The following is a 20,456-nucleotide window of genomic DNA, read 5'->3' on the forward strand; positions in this document are numbered from 1 at the left end:
TTTCTCTTAGCATATGGCTGAGAAGGGATAGCATTAGTCCCGCCTCCGCACTGAAGTGGTTGGTCTCCGGGGTCTCAAAGTAAAGGCCAAATGACTTGTTGTCGCCCCCTCCGCCCCCCGCTCCGTTTGTAGTCTTTAAGCGCCATTTTAGAACAATTGGGGTCATTCTTCCGGGTTTTTTTTTTTAAATATTTCCTCGCATCTCAAAGCTGAATAGCAAACAGTGACTTTGCCCTTGTAAAAGGGATATTTGGGGACAGAGTGCTCACTAAAATGAAATATTTGTTCCTCCCATATAGATACTATAAGAAAGAAGAAACAAAGTGTGTTCATTAATGTGGGCAAGAGAAATAAGAAGCAGAAGTCACGGCCAGGAGCATCTGCTCTGAAGAGTTATTACTGTGACCAGCACAGCTCTGGAAGCAGCCATGAAAAATACCTGCATTAGAATGGATTTCTGGACTAGTACATTTCTAGAGGAAGTGCACTATCTATATTTTGCCCATATAGACATACCGTAGATCAGGGACTGTCTGTAGTCATCCAAATTTTTGCACTCCACATCTGCTAGTCCTACCTGCATGATCAGGTTTATTGAAGATTTGGGATAAGGAATTAAATGGCTGGGAAAAATCAATACAATCCAAAATGGTTCTCTCCATATCATCATATTTATGCCAGCTGCCCGATCCAGTTTTTCAAGAGTTGGGAGAAAATTATATAGCATGATAATTTACTGTATATATAACATGTCCCACCAAATTGAAACTAGATGCGTTGTAATGATCTGAGAATAGGCAACGCCCTATGCTGTGTGACCATTCTGATTAAATTAGCCTATACTTATTTAGAATACTACAAAAAAAATTCCCTTGGAAAAGAAAGAAATCATAAAACAAATTTCATTTTTGGAGACCATAAAATATCTAAAGCTTTACTATACAACTCCACATATATTTATTCGGAAATACAATGTTCCGCAGTTTTTGCCCACATGTATGTACAGGATTGCAGCCTTCATTTGATCAATGAAGTCAATGAACTGGCTGAGAAGCCTTGATTTTTGGAACAAGTGATCTAAGGTCTTACATATCACGAAATATTTACCTAACTTTGGCAAACTGATTGTCAAAATTTGCTCATAGGACTCAGGACTAGAAGTGCTGCATAGGAGATAAAACATTTATCAAAGTAAGGATATTTTAAAGTGATATTTGACATTTAAGTTATATATTAAGTTTATGTATTTCAAGCAGTTTAATCTAAATATTATTTAGTTAATTTATTTTGTAATAGAACTGAAACTTGAATGCTAATTGAATCAACATTTTATCTGTGAAAACTTTTTATAAATAACATTTATTTTTGCATTTTATTATAAATATTAAAAAATTTATTGCTTGCTATCAACAGAATATCAACAGATAGAAATCTGCTTCTGTTTGCACAATTTGAAAAGGAAACTACTTCATTTTTTTTTTCTTGAAGAATGGCTTTGACAGCTTTTAAAACACCAGCATTGCTTCTTCTTTTTCTGAGTTTTATATTTTTACTTACTACTACTGCATCCAGCTATTGGAGAATATCAAGTATAGTCAATGCTACAAATTGGAAGTATGAAGGTCTGTGGATGAATTGCGAAGCTACTTCATTGGGTTTAATTCAGTGCAATACATTGTATGTCCCGTTAAGTTCAGACAGTAAGTTTTGTTTTTATATATAAATGATGGGTTGTTATTGTGTTTTTAACACTATGAATATGTTTATTTAATATTATATGTTATCAAACTATATGAAAGAATTTTTATGCAAATCTATACATTTTCATAGATTCATAGAATTCATAGAATTCTGATTTAATACTGGGTTGAACTTATTTGTTAGTGAAAACATTGATAGTGTTGGAAACAACATATAGAAATAATATAGTTTGCCTACATTTGAGTCATGTCAGCACTGCCAGTAGATAGAGCGTAGAATTATATATACTCTCTATGGCTTTCCTTTTCTTTGATGTTTGAACATAAGTCTGTGCCAGTCTCCCTACTTTCTGATATCTGTCCCATGTGTATATTTTCTGTTTGGCATGTTTTATTGATTTTTTTTTAATATGAGATGCTAGAAAAGGCTTTAATTATTCTATCCTTAATATGCTGTAAAAGACTTTAGAGCTTGAATTTCAAAAAGTTTACATTTATATAAACATTAAAATTGGAATCCTTCATGGGAACCACTGAGGCTATTAAAATATATTTGCTTTATTCTAGAAAAATAAGGGGAAAAAGAGGAAAAAAATTTTTTTAAAAAAATCCTCAAAGATATCACAATATAGAAAAATATCATTTTAAACTCCATTGTCATAAATCTGAAATGAAGTTGCCTTTCTGTAATAAAAAAAAAATCTTCAATCATATGATTCTTCCCCAAATCCTATGAACAAACTTATGAATATTTGACCAGAATTGGACAATTGTGAGACAAGCTGATACAATATGTGTAAGCATAAAATGCTTACATTTTATATTTTCAGCATAAATATTAACTGAAAAATACAAAAAATATGAAACAATATGCCATTAAGAGCTTTGTAGATAACTGCCACTATGTTGAACTGAATCCAAAACATACTGGCAACCAATGCAGTTTCCAAAGACGAGGTTTATCATTGACTCATAGAAACATAATTCCCTGCCCCACTGTGTACTGTACCAGCTACAGCTTGAAAGGTCAATAATTTGGTCAAAGACATTCTGGACATTTTACAATATTGATGTAAAAATAATAAACAACCTTTAAACCCATCACAACATGTAGCCCACCAAGCTGCCTTGTATATACAGCATGCTGATGTGTTTTTTTTAAACCTCAACAAATCTACAGTCAAATGTTCCCCCTCCCAGGAATGAGCTATTGCTGCCTTGAAGATACATTGCCAAGGGCTTTCAGGTATGTGGCCCGCCAATGGTCAGCAGAGCTAGCAGCAGAGTCGGACAGTGAGGAGGTTGGGAAGGAGCATGGGCCTGTCCTGGAGGCTGGGGAAAGCTCAAATGAAAGCTCTGTGTCAGAGACAGAGACGGGGCCGAGGCCATCTAGTACTGATCAGGTGCCTACGGAGCTAGACATCAGTGAGGCAGAGGAACAGCTAGAGCCCTCCCCAGTATGCATATGCGCAGAGCTGACAGAAGAACAGAACTACTCAGAAATCAGGGTAGATTTGGGAGTAAAGTCACAATGGAAGGTGATTACCCCCCTTCCATAGGAAATAAAAGAGGAGCGAAAGCGAAGTGGGCTTTTGCAGGAAACAATTCGTTCGTTCGGTCATTAGATTCATTTCAGGAATGTGAACATCTGTCTGTGAACATCTCTGCCCAGTCTTTCCTTGCACAACACCACATTTGGAAAATATTTACATGGCAGCTTTCTAAGATAGATAAGGTCTGTAGTCATAAATATTCCTTTGAAAGACTGTTTGCCAGGCCTTTGCTGAATGTGAATGAGATGAATTCACATTCGTTTAATAAAAGGGGTTTTGTCAGGTCATGCTTTTTGGGGAAGCCCAGGTCAGAACATCAGGCATGTGGAGGTTATAGCAAACAGGAAGAGCTGCCACTAAGGCAATGGTCATAATTACAGGGCTTGAATCGGTTCTAAAACACTAATTTGAGAAAACACCTCAGACAGCCCTTCCCTAGTTCACAAAAGAATAAAGTGAGAGGAAGACTGAAGCATATTCAGGCTTACAAGATTTTGTTACCCTAGTGTTACAATAACAATACTGTAGTCCCAACCTTATCGAGCCAGCAAGGCCTTACCAAACCACCAGCTCCATCACTGCTGCCATGCTGGCATTCACCAAAGAGAGGATAGTTTTTTATTTATCAACGTGGGCCTTTTATCTCTGCAAGTTGTGCAGACCTGTTTTAGCTTATTAGGTTAGTGGAATACTGCTATACACATATATTTAGGATACTCAAGCAACTGCTTGGAACTGTACATTATGTCAGGTTCAGCTGTACCTGATATCTACCTGCAAGGGCAAAGAGTGTTTGCGTTGTCAACAGTACCACTGCTGGCATGGTTGCATACCCCAGCAAAACTGCCAACTTCTTTTGCTTTTAGACAGACTAATCTGGTGGCAGCAAAACAGTAAAGCATTTGCAGCAGGAAGTAAGTGGTGACTTGGCTCTGATTGATGTCATATTAAGTTTAATATGGCTTGTGTCATCTGCCACTGCTAGAGTAACAATGTAACTGTAATCCAGGCCAGAAGCTTTTTATTTGAAGGCATTAAGGCCACTATGCCAAAGGGGTCCTCAAATATGCTAGAAGCTCTGGAATTAATGGTTCTTGGAATATAATGTAGTTATTTATAAAAGGCAGATTGGAACAGTTATTGACTGGGAGACTCAGGCAATGAGCTTTAGCTCTAGTGTCATAAAATATTCTGATTGTTTCACTTGAAATGTTGGAAAGTATTTTATTGATTCCTAAAATATAGCCAGCTATGACATTTAATTACATTCCATTTTATGTTTTATTTCTACTGAAGAGCAATTGCCAAGGACGATAGCTTTAAAACCAATGTTTTCTTTTAACTTAGAACACATCTGTTTTGCTGTATTTCTCCCATTGCACCCTTTTCAGGAAATTACCACATACTGCTTCATATGACTATCCTCAGATCTGAAACCCTAACCATACATGATAACCTAGAGTCCTAGACTGCCAAATGTAGGTAGACAGCATCAGCATTCCTCAGGCAAAACATCCCCATGTTGTTCATGGTGCCTTTGTGTGTGTGTGTGTGTGTGTGTGTGTTGCAGAGGGAGAGAGACTGGTGCCTTTGTGTGTGTGTGTGTGTGTGTGTGTGTGTGTGTGTGTGTGTGTGTGTGTGTGTGTTGCAGAGGGAGAGAGACAGATTCCAAACCTTCCTGGTACAGTATGTCTTTTTTTTTTGATGTTTGTGTGTTCACATATTTATTCAGTGAAATAATTTGCTGAATTGAAAAATATCTACATTTGAAATCTATATTTATGAAAAGAAAATAATATAAAAGTTTCTTCACGCCAAAGTGGTTGATCGTTTTGTGGAGGCATATTATTTGATTTACCTTCATATTCTTGCCATTTTATAGGAAATTTGAATATTAAAAATAAAACAAATAAAGAACAGTCCATATAATTTTTTGTGTAAGAAATTTAAATTTGTATTTTGAGAGCCAGAAATAGAGTATAAACATTTCTACTACTTGAAATAAAATGAAAAAAGCAATGTTTATGATGGTTGGTATCAATTTGTGACAAGGGTATAGCTTTCTATAATAAAATAACATTCTGCTTGTAAAGACTAATTTCGTGTCCATGAAATGGGGCAGTTGTCTGATATATGATGCCATGCTCTGCATTAATGGTTTAATAAAAACACATTTGATTATGTATGTAATGTATGTAAACAAATTATTTGTTTACATATATTTAATAAGATCTATAGCAACTTGGTTTATTTTTCTTCAATGCAGTTTACTTCTCATCTTCCCAAATTGTTCTTTAGAAGCTATGCTATACAGTATGGTGTTTTTTTTTTAGCTCTTTGCTTCTTCCAGGTATTTTAATGCTCCTGCTTTGCTGTTTTCATCAATTGAAGTGTACTAGTTACTAGATGTACAAACAGTTGCGAGATATAAGTAGTGGCAGTGAAAAATCTCATGATAAATTCAGTGATATTTTTTTTCTTAAATCGAGAAAAATAATTATATCCCTACCTAAATAACTAGGGCTGGGATCTGCTTGAGCAAAATGTTATACATTCCCCAACTACATTATTTTTCTCTTTCAATATTTTATTTATGCATCTTTCATGAGTAGCTGAGTACACAGAAAGTAATATGAAACACCATAATAGATAATCCTGACTACAAGAGATACTTGAATATTAGAAAGCCATAATGACATTCTGAATGCTGTCCACTTTGCTTCCAGTCAAGGTTTGATTAATGGATGGATCGAAGGCAACATCACTTGCTCTGCACTAAAATCAAAAACTGTGGTATTTTTTTTTCTTCCCTGCAGCTTTTTTTCAAGTATGTCGAGCTCTGATGATTATATCCCTGGTATTGGGGATATGTGGAATTCTGCTGGCGTTACTCAGTTTGAAATGCCCTCAGCTTGGTTTCAGTGATGAAAAAACAAAAATAAAAATTTCCATGATGAGTGGAATAGTATTTGCTTTGGCAGGTGAGAAATCTTATAATGGACATTTATGAAGTTTCTTAAAGCTATGTAGAAATATCTTTATTTATTCTTGGCTGGTCCCTTGGGAGACCTTGTCATTTGTATTAAGTAAGGGATGAGATGAGTTAAAGGAAAATATACCATATTTTTGGGAGTATAAGATGCTCCGAAGTATAAGACGCACCTAGCTTTTGGGGAGGAAAACAAGAGAAAAAAAAATATGCCTCTGCTTCCCAGCAATTTGCCTCCTTGCCCCAAACAGCAAACAGTACAGAAGATATACACAGTTTGTACAGATGCTATTAAAATTGATGTGGCTTTCTGGAAGTATATATTGTTCTCTGCTATTTAAAAGAAGATACAATAGCACTGGGCCTCTTCAGATCAAGCATTTATTTTAAAAAGCTTCTTTGTTTTGTTAAGTTGTCTAGAACAATAATACAGCAGGTTTTTTTAGAAATAAATCTAATAATGTGAACATTCTATAGGCATTTATAGTTATTGACTTACCTCCTTGCAGCAAACAGCCTGTTTCAGTTTGGCCTGATTAGAAGAAAAAAAATCTGCCTCTGCCTCCCAGCAATTTGCCTTGTTGCAGCAAACAGCAAGTTTCACTTTCATTTTCAGTTTGAGCATGGGGCTTCTGATGATCAGCTGTTTCAGGCTGCAGGGATTGCCATAGCCCAGCAATGGCGAAACTTTTTTGGCTCGCGTGCTATAAGGGGGGGGAAGCGCAGGGAGGTCGTGCGTGGCTGTGCTTCACCCATAATGCAACGCACAATCCCCCCAGTGCACATGTGCGCATGGGAGGCGCTCCCCCCATTTTTTGCATAATTTATTCATCTTCCCCTGGTTCAGGGGGTTTATAGGAGCCTGGGGAGGGCGAAAACAGCCCCCCCTGGAGGCCCTCCTGAGACTTCAGGGACCTTCAGGAGGCTTCCCTGAAGCCTCCGGAGGTCCCTGAAGCATCCGGAGGCTTAAACTGACCCTACGAGCAAACCAGAAGGCCATTCCCGAACTTCCGGTTTGCCCATAGGGCCGGATTTTTTGTGCTCCTGGGGCTTCAGGGAAGTTCCTGAAGCCTCCAGAGAGCCTTGGGGGGGAGGCTCTTTTCACCCTCCCCAGGCTCCTATAAAGCTTCTGGAGCCTGGGGAGGGCGAAAGATGGCTTTAAAAAAGGCTGAACTTAGCTGGCTAGCGCACCCATGCACACTGGCCAGCTGACAGGGCAACACCTCGGCCATAGCCTATTGCCACCTCCACAAGACCCATTTTCTCTGTTTGCTGCAAGGAGGTAAATTGCTGGGAGGCAGAGGCCGAAGAGTGGGGGCCGGTGGGTGGATGGGGCTACATTCAATGTATAAGATGCACCCAAATTTTCACCCTCTTTTAGGGGGGATGGTGGGTCTTATACTCCAAAAAATACGGTTATATGAAAATAGGTTAATTGAAAAGTTTACTTGGGGTGATTTAAAAAGCAATAAAAGTATAATTCCCTTAGAATGTGTTCTGAATCTTATTTATTATGACACAGTTTAACTATGTTTACCTAATTGGTTATGACATTTTAACTGTCCCCCTCTGATAAACAGACCAGACATATTAAGTTTTTTAAACAAATCACTAAATTTATTTGCAGTTTTGCTATTTTTTTATTTCTAGCATAGGTCACATTAGTTTTCTGAAATAGCATTGAAGATCCAGTATACACAGTACATTTAAAGATGATTTTCACAAAATGAAAAAAGAATACAAGTCCAAACTCACTGGTGTCTTTTTCTCCATTTGTATGAAGCAAGATATGCTTAAGACTGGATGTTTTGAGTTACAATGTCAGGAGTTATAACCCCATATATGGAGGCCACTAACTTGCAGAAGTCAGCATCAATAGATCCCATTTCTTTCTATTTTGTCATAGAAAACAGATTCTCCTTTTTTTCTGGGTGATTTTTCTAGTAATTTAATTAATTTTAATATTTTAATTTCAAGGCTGCCCAACTCTACAACTTTGGCATGTTACAATTATTTCATTTTATTATATTTATATGCTGCCCTTTTCCCCCCCCGAAGGGGACTCATTAAAGAAGAATGTAAAAGAAAACAACATACATCCACAAAAAGGGAACACAACCAACTGGAAGACTAACACTATAAATAATTATTTCATGTAAACAGTTCAGAACAGTAATTATATGGAGCTTCTCTGGGTATTTATTTCAGTTTTAAAAAATACTACTAATTCATATGATCTTTCTCGGATGTTTTAATTTTGTTAACTATGTAACAACTTGATTATATATGCATACTAGTCTATACAGATCATACAGATGCTTACAAATGAAATGGTCTTCTAAGTCCTTTCTAGCAAAATATCTTTTAGGCATGAAAAAAAGACCTTGGGTGAGCCTTGAAGAACCTTATTCCTTTCTTTAAGTATCTGAGATAGTTTTGTAGTTTCAAGGAATAGATCCAAAACTCCTTTGTTTGCAGATGAAATGTCTTATCAAATGACTTGCATGGCTCTAATACAGGTAATGTTCATCTGTATTTAATCTTATTGTTTGGCCAGGTCTCTCATCAATGGTTGCTCTTTCGTGGTATGCAGTATGTATCATAACTGAGTTTTTTGATCCTTTGTATGCTGGAACAAGGTAAGTCAATATTTCTGTATATTTTTAGTTCTGTTTGGTATTTTTTTTAGCATTACCAAACTGCCCAGAGGATTGAACAGTCTGTAGGTGCTAATTCACATATATTGTAATAAGTTTGACATTAAAATTGTGTTGGGTTTCTTGTTATGTCTGTTAACAAAGATTAACACAATTAACAATAATGCTTATTGCATTATTGCAATCTTCCTCAATTTTACCACTATTAAAAATTCTGGGAATGGAAGTTTACAAATGTGGAAAGTGTCCAGGTTGTGGAACTTACTGGTTTTTGGTTTCTCAATACTTGATGTCTGTCTCTTAGACATATTAGACTGCATGGGAAACAAGGACTCAACTTCATCTTTCTTCATCATTCTTGATCTTTGTAACACAGATGGAACATATCACTATAGCCCTTTTTTTTCATCGCACTTGTGTGCATTCATCCCAGTTGTGCAAGCAATCTTTAATTCTTCCATCCCCATGTATCAGTACCTGGAGTTCTTTGAATTTTCTTCTCCCTAAAATCACCTTTCTCTTGTACCAATAACTGTAACATATAACAACAAAGCATTTGATTGTATGTGGTTTTTGAATATGATATGTATGACCTTTATTCTAGATATGAAATGGGACACGCACTGTATCTAGGTTGGACTGGTTCCCTTCTTTCAATAATTGGTGGGATCCTGTTCACATGTTCATCCCGCAAATGAAATCAAAGGTATTTAAGGTGAATTATTCATCTTTTAAAAATCACAGGTATGAATAGGATTTGTAGTAGTCTAGAGTGCATTTTAAAGACCCAGTTGTGTACTTTGTTCAGTAACAAACATCACCTATTTCCTATCTTTTGTGGAATATTTTTTGAGAAAAGGGATGTCATATCAATACGCAGGGAATCATAGTGAAATGATGAGGCTTATTTACTGACATGAATATGATTGGAGCGTAAGGAATAAATTGATTATATAATTATAATCAATTTATTTATATATTATATTTTCAAATAAATGTCGAGGTTTACACAGTAGATTATTTAGCTAGAGAAATAAATAGCTATTAAATATCCTCTCACGAATACAGCTCATCTGTCTGGAACCCGCACTGCATATCAGACATTAATTAAACGAGTCCAGAGATATTTCACGTGAAGAGTCCTCCACTCCTCTGTTCGCAACAGAATATCTTATGCCACCAGGCTTGAAATTTTGGGCTTAGACAATTTAGAACTATGCCACCTTCGGTCTGATTTAAGCGTAGTACATAAAATTATCTGCTACAATGTCCTACCTGTCAATGACTACTTCAGCTTCAACCACAACAATACATGAGCAAACAACAGACACAAACGTAAGGTAAAACGCTCCGAACTAGATTGCAGAAAATATGACTTCAGCAGCAGAGTGGTCAATGCCTGGAATGCACAACTTGACTCTATGGTTTCTTCCCCAAACCCCCAAAACTTTAACCTTAGACTGTCTACTGTTGACCTCACCCCATTCCTAAGAGGTCTGTAAGGGGCATGCATAAGCACATCGAAGTGCCTACCGTCCTTGTCCTAATCTTCCCATTTATTCGAATCAATTTCATGTATTCATAATCATGTTTATACTTTATGTTATCTTAAACATGCTTGATAAATAAATAAAATAATGATAGCAAAAAAGATTTCTTATACTCAAGCAGAAAAAGATAGAAATTAAGTGTTAGAATCACAAGTCACTTCAGACAGCCCATAGGAAGAGATCCTTTACTTTATGAGGGTTTTTTCCATTCTCATGATAAAATTCTTCCCTTACTGTAGTAATCTCAGAACAACAGAGCATCAGGCAAGAGACGATGGAGAAGACTGCTAATACTCGGATGAGGAAAAACAAGTGGGGGCAACTAACCCCTGAATATAAATATAGACTCACACTGCTTGAGAACACCAAAAATTCCCCCATGAAGTTCCCCAATGCTGTGCTAAGAAGAGGCAGTCTTTTAGATGGTCAGACTTAATATTTCATTTGAAAGTTTGGAGCCATTTTTTTCTTCTCTTCTGGAGATTCAGGCTATTTCACATATCACAAATCAACACACCGGTACAGTGTATTCTTGGTATCCTTCCCTTTCTCCACAGCTAAAAGATTTTAGTTTTAAACAAAATTGGAAAAAAACTGATAAACTGAATAGGAAAGCATTGGCCTTCACAAGCACACTTACGGTACTTACTTACTTACTTACTTACTTACTTACTTACTTACTTACTTACTTACTTACTTAGCTTGTGGCATAACATATATGAACTAGCAATATATGTTAATATTTTACCTAGATTAGTAAAAAACAATAACATGTAAATGTGTATATAAAAGATCTAAATTTAATTTAAATTTAATCAATTCAATCTAAGTTCAAATACCAATCACACTGATTCCCAAGAATCCTTTAGATTCCACATAAGCTCCATAAATATTCTCAGAAAATAAAAATAGCGACTCAGCCCAGTGCTTTTGTCATTTCTAAATTCCTTCTTCAGCCCTGCCTCCCAATATAATAATGTAAGAACATTACAGAACTAGACAGAGGCTGAGAGTAGCCACAGCACTTCACCTTTAAATAAACTGTTTTGCTCTGTTTGGCATTTTGTGAAGGGGCATGCCACATCACTTTTCTTTTTGATACTGTCAGGGTACCTATTTTCCCATGAGCCAAAAAAGATTTTAATTGTCTGGTTAATACTAGTCTTGAAAACTTTGTAAACTAAAATTCTTTTACATCTTTCATCACCAAAATATAAGCTGCTTAGACCCAAAACCTAATTACTAATTACTCTATACTGTATATGTGTCAGATTATATATTTAGTTTTATGTATGTAGATTTTTTCTGTTAGTCATCTTGAATGATGACTGATGGAAAGGTAGGGAAGCCAACTACATTATATTTGCATTTTAAACTTTAAAACAGCTTAGTTTTACTCAGCTACATCTATTTCATTAAACTATTTGCACAGAATATATGATTTTTAGTTTCACATTTGTTTACAGTTTAACAAAATATAGTGTCTATGGATTTGATACTGTCTAGCTCATTTATAATAAACAAAGAGTGTGAAATGTAATATATTTATCTCTATTTTTAATTACAGATAACATGGATATCGTCATGCCAAAATTATGTGTAACATTTTATTTAAAACATATTTACATTTGCTAAACCAATTCAAAATAATGCTGTGCAAATTTTTCAAAAGGAGCACTTTGCAAAGTACAACCCATATCTCCTTCAAGTGCTAAAGCATCCATTGCATTCTCTGGAAGGCTTGCAACAGCTGTTGAAAAACCCTCCTTGGTTGCCTGTTACTGTGTATATGCACATTCAACACAGAAACAACCAGAAATAGCTCTTGAAAGAACTGCAAAATGTTCCAAATAATTTAGTGCTTTAATATTTCATGGAAGCGGGCTTCACTTATGCTTACAGAGTTTGTGAAGCATCTTTGTCTAATGCTTGGCACAGCCCCAACACATCTCTTCCTCTGTAACATTTACCTTAGTGTGCTCTCCCATTTGTGTCTATTCACAGCACCATACCCTAGCAATAGCTGGTGTTGCCATCATCTTAACATCAGTCAAAAAGTTTAAGTTGTCCTTAGCTATATTGGTGTTAATGTCATGTTTTCCTCCTATTCTGGCACTAAGAACAAACTCAAGATGTGCAAAATCTGTTGTGATTTGTAACTCACTCTGATGAGCTTGGAGGAAGGCTCAGGAAGGGACTTGCATGTGAGACAGAAAATCTCACAAAAAGGTTTTCTGCCCACTCAAGATAGATGCATGGCATTTCAACTCAACAGTGGGGAAAGGCCCTTAAGTAGTTTATCATTTTAGTGCTGAATATTATAATAAACATTATTGCATATTTTAAAAATTATGAAAATTATTTAAATCACATAATCATGTAAAATGACATATCTTTCCTAGTTTGCAAAATGTACTATGTCACATTATTTTATTACTTTATAAAGATATGATAATTTGCAGAATAAAGCTACCAGTACTTAAAATTCTGGCAGATTGAGAGTATATTAAAAACAATATATGGGAAGGAGCTAATTCTGATTTCTCAACTATTTTTCAATAAAAATAGATGATAGAAAATGCTGACTTCTGGGTGTCGCATGGACAAACCCATCCTGTTTTCTTGGAATTGTTTTTGGGAAATTGCTACTGCCTTCCTCCTATGATCTTGAGTAACCTAAAAACACACAAAGTCACACTTATGATCTTATTTCTAGCCAACTGCATTTAATTAGTATATCAACATTATCCTCAAAGCAGAAGTGCCACTTCTCCCTCCAAACCATTATAGCTGCATTTAATTATACTTAACATTGAGCAGATTTTGGAGATTTGAATTATGCCTTATTGGAAGGTTTTCAGCTAGTTTCTTAAGACTACAATAATAAAGTAGGTGATCCCAGGTCTTTTTTTAGTATATTCAATTCAGGTGTTACCTAGAAGCATTTTAAATCTTCCTCTTTAAAGGGATTTCCCAACATTGTAATCTGAATCAATTTGTTTATTTATTATGTGAAATTGTTTTTGAAGAAAGTCTTCTTTGCTGCTGTCTTTGCAAATGGTCTTCATATTTCTGTAGCTGAGACCAAAATCCTACATTAGGCTCTGCCATTGGCCTGGCAATCTTCACAATCTACAAGGTATGAGAAAAAGCATATTGCATTGATTATAAGGACTTTTTCTCCCAAGCCTTTTGTCCTAAAATTATAAAACAAAATAGGATACAATTGTTATAATAACATTATAATTCAGTGGTAGAACAAGTATTTTGTATGCAACAAGTCCAAAGTCCCATCCCAATCATTTCCAGTGAAAAGGATAAAACAGCTGTGAGAGGGAAGATGCCACCACACCCAAGATCTACTGCTAATCAGTGCAAAAGATGGTAAAGTAAAAAGAGAAGAGGTCTGATACGAAATAAGGCAACTTCCTGAATGTTGCTTTTTTCCCAATAACTCTGGCACGGCTATGAAGTTAGAAAGCAGTTTCCTAGACCAACTTATTCTTCTTGGGAGGTTGTTACTACCACCCTAACTTCCAGCTTTTGTCATTTTTAAAAAACTTTCTCTCTGAAGGGAGTTGATGACCTAGGGTTAGAGAGGCATAGTCAGAGAATTTGGAGAAGATATGATTTGAACTTGATAAAATCAATATTTAGATGTGTGCATCTAAATACTGGTTTAGCTTTCTGTGACTTAGCTGAAGTGCAATTTGCAAATAAAGAAAAATATTAAATTGTGTTAGACAAAGAAGCAGAAAATCATGCCCACCATTTATGAATTGGATTGTATAGAATAAATTAAAGGTAATGAAATGATTTCAAGAAATACTAAGGAACACACACACACACACCAACATTATTTCTTTCTAGAGTCAAGATTGAAGGCAATACTAATTCTGGAGTAACATTATTGTTAAAGAGAGACAGAAGTTTGACTCAAGCATCAATATCTCTCATATCCACACTTTTTTTTAAACATTGTTGCTCAGTCAAGAAACAACACAAAAACTGGATTCTGATAGCAGAAGAGGAAATTATAGCATGAGTAGCTAACTGTGAATCTCAAGATGGGAGAAAATGAATTATTTTACTCTCCATAGGAAAAAAAAGAAAATAGAGAAATAATAATAATAATGTTTCTCAGAAAGATTGCAAGTAAAAGTAGCATAGAAAGACTATTTTTGAAATGTCTGGCATTAACAAAGTATTGCACTACGTAATTGTTGGAAGTACAAAATTTCATCAATTAAGTTGACAAATTTCATCTTATATTTTTTGCTTTGAATCAGATTAAAATAATTTACATTTAGTCTTCAGAGTTCACATTTTTTAAGTTCCCATTAATCAGATGAGATTTAAATGAGCTATTATCATAATTCATAATTATCATAATTCAATTGTGTTGTGGCACTTTCATTATGTTCCTTTATAAAACAAAATGCTGAATCATTGTTACTGAGATGGCCAATGTATTCCATCCAGTTAAATACACCATCAATGTATAAGTCCATTTAATCAGATGCAGAAGTAATGTTTATTTTCAGCATGCTCACAGTACCTCAAAGGCTTCCTTCAACCTGAGCTTTTGATGCTTCATCAAGTAAGCAGTGCAGATAGTTGCAGATCTGCTGCGACCATTTTTACAGTACACTAAGCACTTCCCGCCTCTTTGGATGGTGTCTTCTATGGCATCACTGCAGTGCTCAAAGTACTTATACAGGTTCTCCGAAGGATCATCAAAGACAGGGATTCTCAGCAAATGGCTTTGCTGAAAGCTTGGGAAGGGCTGTTGTCTGGAGACATTGATACAGAACGTGATTCTCTCTTGACTGAGGAGACTCTCACAGCAGGCTGACCTAGAATTGCTAATGAACAAAGAATCGGCGATCTTGCAGAGGGACAACATTTGGTGGTGAATGACAATATCACAGCAAGAGAAGTGCTGCTGAAGATTTCTTGGGAAGAAGCTGAAAAGAACAGGAAATAGGGGAGACTCAAAAGTAGCGTGAGGGTAGATTGTCTGGATCCCTTGTTCTTTAGCCATCTGTGTTTAGCACTGTGCTATATTTATTCTGCTGGCAGCCTCAAGGATTATATTACAGACTGTTCCACCCTTCTCTAAAATTGCAGCAGATTGATTTGAGCCTGAACATAATAACAGTAGTAGTATTAACCTGAAAACAAAAGACCCTTTCTAAGATGGATGAGTTTACTAACAGAGATTAAAATAAACTAGAATGAATAAAGAACATGTATTTTCCGGAGAGTGGAAGAAATTGATCTTTCTCAGAACCAGGAACCAGAAGTTGGGAACTAAGAGAAAGACTAAAGCAGGTTGAAGATGTTTGTCCTTTGGAAAAGTTAGAAACCCATCATGATTTTTTTTAAAAAATCTATATTTTTAGTAACTCCTTTGGCGGTGATTGGATAGTCATAGTGCTTCTGTTACGACTTGTTCAAAGCAAAAACCCATTCAGAGATGAACCATCAACTATTGTATTACTTTTGGGTAGAAAGCATTTGTTTCCATCTCTAGAATCAAGCAAGATATCCAAAGAAGCAGCAGCAACAGATCTATAATGATTCAATCAAACATCAGAAAATAGTTCAACAATATTAAAATTAGACACGTCTGAGAGGGTGGGAGAAAAGATTCCCAGAACCTGGCACATTAGAATACATGGATGGTGGAATGTAAAATATTCTTTAGAGAAGGATATATTTAAATGCTTGTATTGCTGGATTCCCAAATTGCTACTGAATATTCAGAGACACCTCTGAGTGTTAAGATCCAATGGGCATTTCCAGATATTTGGGCAAGTACAGGTGGTTCTTGACTTACAACCACAGTTGAGCCCAATTGAAAATTTATATTGCTAAGTGGGAAATTTGTTAAGTTAGTTTTGCTCCATTTAAAAACTTTTCTTGCCATATTTAAGTGAATTGCTGGTTAGTAATGTGGTTGTTAAGTAAATCTGGCCAGAACTCCAAATATTTTGCTTCTCCAATGCCCAAAAGAAAATTAAACATCTTTTTTCAATCTTGTCTGAAATTCCATCCAGAATATATGCAGTTTTATCATACAGCAAATATATTCAGTTCAGCTCAGTCTAGCTTCAGATCAATAAATCAAATAAGGCTGTTCAAAACTACAGGGGGAGCATAAGCTATGTTTGAAAGCATTTAGCATGCTGCAAGACCACAATAACACAACAAAGCAGCTGATTAGATTTCCTAGTAGAGTATTGGGTAAGAATGGTCTTAATCATGGTATCAATGTGTCAACATTTATCAAAGTCAAGCTAATGTGTTGAACATTTTAATCAGTAGAGAAATTATTATATAATGTATTCTAACCCTAGTCCATAAACTTCCTGTACTTACCCAAAAGAGATAGACAGTGGCACAGCAATCTCAAGAGTTAAATTAAGTATATACCAGGGTGGACAAGTAAAGGATCTGCAGCTAGGTGAATGGGCTTAGTTACAGTGGCAATGGGTGCAATAATGGAAGATCTGAAATATCAGGTTAGGGAGAGATTATCATGAAGAAAATCTATGTAGTCACTTGGAATAAAAAATGACTTGATGGCATATAATAATCAAATGTACAAGTCTACAAAGGTAACATTTCATGCAAGGTAAAAAGAAGTCCTTTTGTATCACTGATGTTACATAATGGTGGCTATTTCTTCTTCAACGCCTTCATTTGTCCTGAAAGTTCATAATGAAGAGACCAATTAATACACACGTGGATATATAAATTAGATTGGATCTATTGGTTATGGTTATGGTTTGGTTATGGTTTATTAAACTTGTATGCCGCCCTATTCCCCGGGGGGACTCAGGGCGGCTAACTAACTCATAGGGGAGGGGGTAATACAAAAAACCAACAAGACAAAACAATTACAGAAAAACAGATTAAAACTCAACAGCCACAACAATTCGAGTGGGGCTGGGAACTCATCAGCCCCAGGCCTGCCGGAACAGCCAGGTCTTAACGGCTTTGCGGAAAGCCTGAAGGGTGGTGAGGGTCCGAATCTCCACGGAGAGATCGTTCCAGAGAGCCGGAGCAGCCACAGAGAAGGCCCTCCCCCAGGGGGTCGACAGTCGACACTGGGTAGCTGATGGAATCCGGAGGAGGCCTAATCTGTGGGATCTAATTGGTCACAGGGAGGTAATTGGCAGGAGGTGGTCTCTCAAGTACCCAAGTCCGATACCATGTAGGGCTTTAAAAGTAACAACTAGCACCTTGAAACGTATCCGAAGTCTAATAGGCAGCCAGTGCAGCTTGCGGAGGATAGGTGTAACGTGGGTGTACCAAGGTGCACCCACAATCGCTCGCGCGGCCGCATTCTGAACAAGCTGAAGTCTCTGAATGCTCTTCAAGGGCTGCCCCATGTAGAGCACATTACAATAGTCCAGTCTTGAGGTCACAAGGGCGTGAGTGACTGTTCTGAGTGCCTCCCGGTTTACAAAGTGATGTAAAATTATTCCAAAATTCTCTATTCACTATGGCCAACAACCAGCTCAACAGAGACTAAAATCCAGGAAAAGCTTCCTTAAATCCATGGAAAATTTTGAAGAATTTGAAAGCAGAGTGGAACTATGGAAAGCGACAGAGAATCAACACCAAATGGAACCATTGGAGGAGTGGCCACCTGGGGCTGGCAAAAGCTGGGAAGTATGGAAATGGTTATATAGACTGCATACGGGTACAAGATCCAGAGACACTGTGAACACATGGGGCTATCCGATGGCGTCTGTTCTTTGTGATTGTGGTGACATACAGACAACAACACATACAGTATGTATCCCTTTGTTGTATCAGTGGACATTTGAGGATCTAATGGCTACTCGACTGAATGCAACCAATGTTGTTAGTTTCTTGGAAACTGTAAAAGATGTTTAATTTGTACATATTTTATCAAATATAAAGAAAATCAATAGGTTGGGAAAACATGGCATTTTAATAGAGTCTCAGTTTAAAGAAATGTCCAAAAGTATAGCTTTTTAAATTCGGAAACACAAAATGTTATTGAATTTGTCTGGACAGAAATGATAGGCTATAAATATCTGAAATTTTGTGCTGATGTTTACCAGAACATTCTCCAGAGGTGTTAGGAGTATAATCTAACCGTTGGGTTGGCAATATATAAATCATGTAACAATTTTGTACTTGTTTCTTTAAATCATACTGTAAAATGTGATTGGTTGCTGTTTTCCTCAATTGGCCATAAGAAGGAGCCAGAATGACTGTTAGCACTCTGTTTGTTAGATGCTGGGCTGATCTGATCTGAGAGTTTTGGAAGCTGGCTGTTAGAAAGTGCCGTGAGCTATTGTAAGTTTTGCAACTATTAGCAAACTTTGTGTATCTGACTGATTGTATGATACTGGACTATGTTATTTGGATTATCCCTTAACTGAAAGACATTCATGACTGACTGTCTTATCCTTGTATGACTTGGACTGTTTGATGGACTCTGATACCTCTATTTCCACGAAAGTAAAAGCCTATTTAAACTGCAGTGTCTGTGTATGCTGGTTTGCATGTTCTCCAAAACAACTCTCACAACGCTTCTCTGAACGTACTCACTCTCCCAACGGGGAGCTTACCTAACAAGAGGTTTTTATAGCTCCTGATTAAAACCTTCCTTGGAAACAGTTTTAACTGGACTACCTAATCAAGAAAAGACAGAAACCAGGGATACACACATAGACGTACAACTCACTATGTGGAAAATTAAAATGAAATCTACCATGAAGCCTGTGAGAGGTGCAATGAAAGCAGTCCCATTCAAAAGATCAAGTGCCAATATTGGATCTCAAAAACATAAGCTTCATGGGCAAATCAGCATCTTGCTCTATTTGATGTATTCAAAAGAGAAATAATTACCATTTAACTCATAATGTACATGTGAGCTTGAAAACGATTTTGCCAAACAAAAATAAGGTGAGTGCTAATCGAGTACAACTCTACAATGTGTTTCTGGCTATATACAAGTGTCACCTATCACTAGTACAACACAATATATATTGCAAACAAAATGGCTGAATCCATAATTTTATTGCAAGGGAGTTTTATTTGCAAAACCATGAAATTTGAAAAATATGTTTGTCTCAGGGGAAATAAAATTCTATATAAAATTCATGAACAAAATATTTGATACAAATATTCATAAAAGGGTTAGAGTGAAAACCCTGATTGATACAACTATTACTGTCCTAGCCTCTTAACCTACAAGGCAGCCAGTAATTAAAGGATATTAGGCATGAAAAATAATGTTTGGAGGATAAAGACCATTCATTTTGTGGAATATTTATTAAGGTAATTCAATATATTAAATAAGACATGAACTGATGGAGAGCTTTTAAAAATTAAAATAAGTTGCTATAAAATTTTTAGAGACGGAGAAAGAAAAAAAAATTCCCCAATGTTTTTCCCAAAGCAAGAAAAGCATCAGGGAAAAAAAGGCATTCACTTCTGCTACTAGCCAAAAACTTTCCAGTGATTTGGAGTGAACTATGAAAAAAAGTTGATGGCACATCATCATTATCATCATCATCTTCAAAAGTTCTTTTTCCTGCACTGCAAGAGATCCTGTGTGCATCTGCATGTGTCACCTGCATTATGCAGTTAAGGGGGTGGGGGGGAACTAAAGCAGAGTACCCCACTTTCCACACTCCTGAGCACCCATAAATCAAAAGTGCAGAAAGCTCTGCATGCCTAGAGAAGGCTTATCTGCTTCCCAAGCTAGGTTCTGAAATAACAACAGTCCTATAAGTACCACGCTCTTCACGCAGATTCTCAGTTAGTATTCCTTTGTGGAATGGGAAGGTTCTCATGAAGGTATTTCATGCTCCCTTGCTCAGAAAAGTCAGAAACAATGTGATTTTCGCCACGTAGCAACCATTTAGTCGTCAAGAGCCCCTCAATTCCCACTGGCCCACGGGCATGGATCCGTGATGTGCTGATGCCCACCTCAGCACCTGGAGACGAAAGATAAA

General features: G+C 36.5%; 3 protein-coding genes across 9 annotated transcripts in view; 1 reads left to right on the forward strand and 2 right to left on the reverse strand.

The window, feature by feature from the left end:
* Window positions 1-223: 223 nt before the first annotated feature.
* On the forward strand, window positions 224-13,063 carry LOC106537859 (claudin-15). Of its 4 annotated transcripts, none has more exons than XM_014052135.2 (6): window positions 224-1,191; window positions 1,414-1,700; window positions 6,070-6,234; window positions 8,800-8,881; window positions 9,504-9,614; window positions 10,689-13,063. In XM_014052135.2, exons 2-5 carry the CDS (start codon window positions 1,490-1,492, stop codon window positions 9,595-9,597), a joined length of 552 nt encoding a protein of 183 aa, XP_013907610.1. In that variant the 5' UTR covers window positions 224-1,191; window positions 1,414-1,489; the 3' UTR covers window positions 9,598-9,614; window positions 10,689-13,063. The 4 variants fall into 4 exon arrangements, with proteins under 4 accessions (XP_013907610.1, XP_013907612.1, XP_013907611.1 ...); XM_014052137.2 differs by having other exon boundaries at window positions 12,017-13,063; XM_014052136.2 differs by having other exon boundaries at window positions 9,504-9,605; window positions 12,017-13,063.
* A 371-nt stretch (window positions 13,064-13,434) lies between these two features.
* Window positions 13,435-15,790, reverse strand: DUSP28 (dual specificity phosphatase 28). Its single transcript, XM_014052133.2, has 2 exons — window positions 15,008-15,790; window positions 13,435-13,581 (listed from the first exon to the last, which is right to left on the reverse strand). Exons 1-2 carry the CDS (start codon window positions 15,491-15,493, stop codon window positions 13,450-13,452), a joined length of 618 nt encoding a protein of 205 aa, XP_013907608.1. The 5' UTR covers window positions 15,494-15,790; the 3' UTR covers window positions 13,435-13,449.
* Window positions 15,791-19,496: 3,706 nt separating this feature from the next.
* ALDH18A1 (aldehyde dehydrogenase 18 family member A1) overlaps window positions 19,497-20,456 on the reverse strand; it is a 28,646-nt gene continuing 27,686 nt past the window's right edge. For all 4 annotated transcript variants that reach the window (XM_014052125.2, XM_087725690.1, XM_014052124.2 and 1 more), the window contains one exon: window positions 19,497-20,438. In XM_014052125.2, the coding sequence (XP_013907600.2) occupies window positions 20,257-20,438 (182 nt within the window). In that variant the 3' untranslated portion in view covers window positions 19,497-20,256. The remainder of the gene's footprint in view (window positions 20,439-20,456) is intronic.

The sequence above is a fragment of the Thamnophis sirtalis genome, unplaced genomic scaffold (assembly GCF_051295495.1).
Source record: "Thamnophis sirtalis isolate CommonGarterSnake01/CBP01778 unplaced genomic scaffold, rThaSir2_p1.2 scaffold_11, whole genome shotgun sequence".
Classification (NCBI taxonomy): Eukaryota; Metazoa; Chordata; class Lepidosauria; order Squamata; family Natricidae; genus Thamnophis; species Thamnophis sirtalis.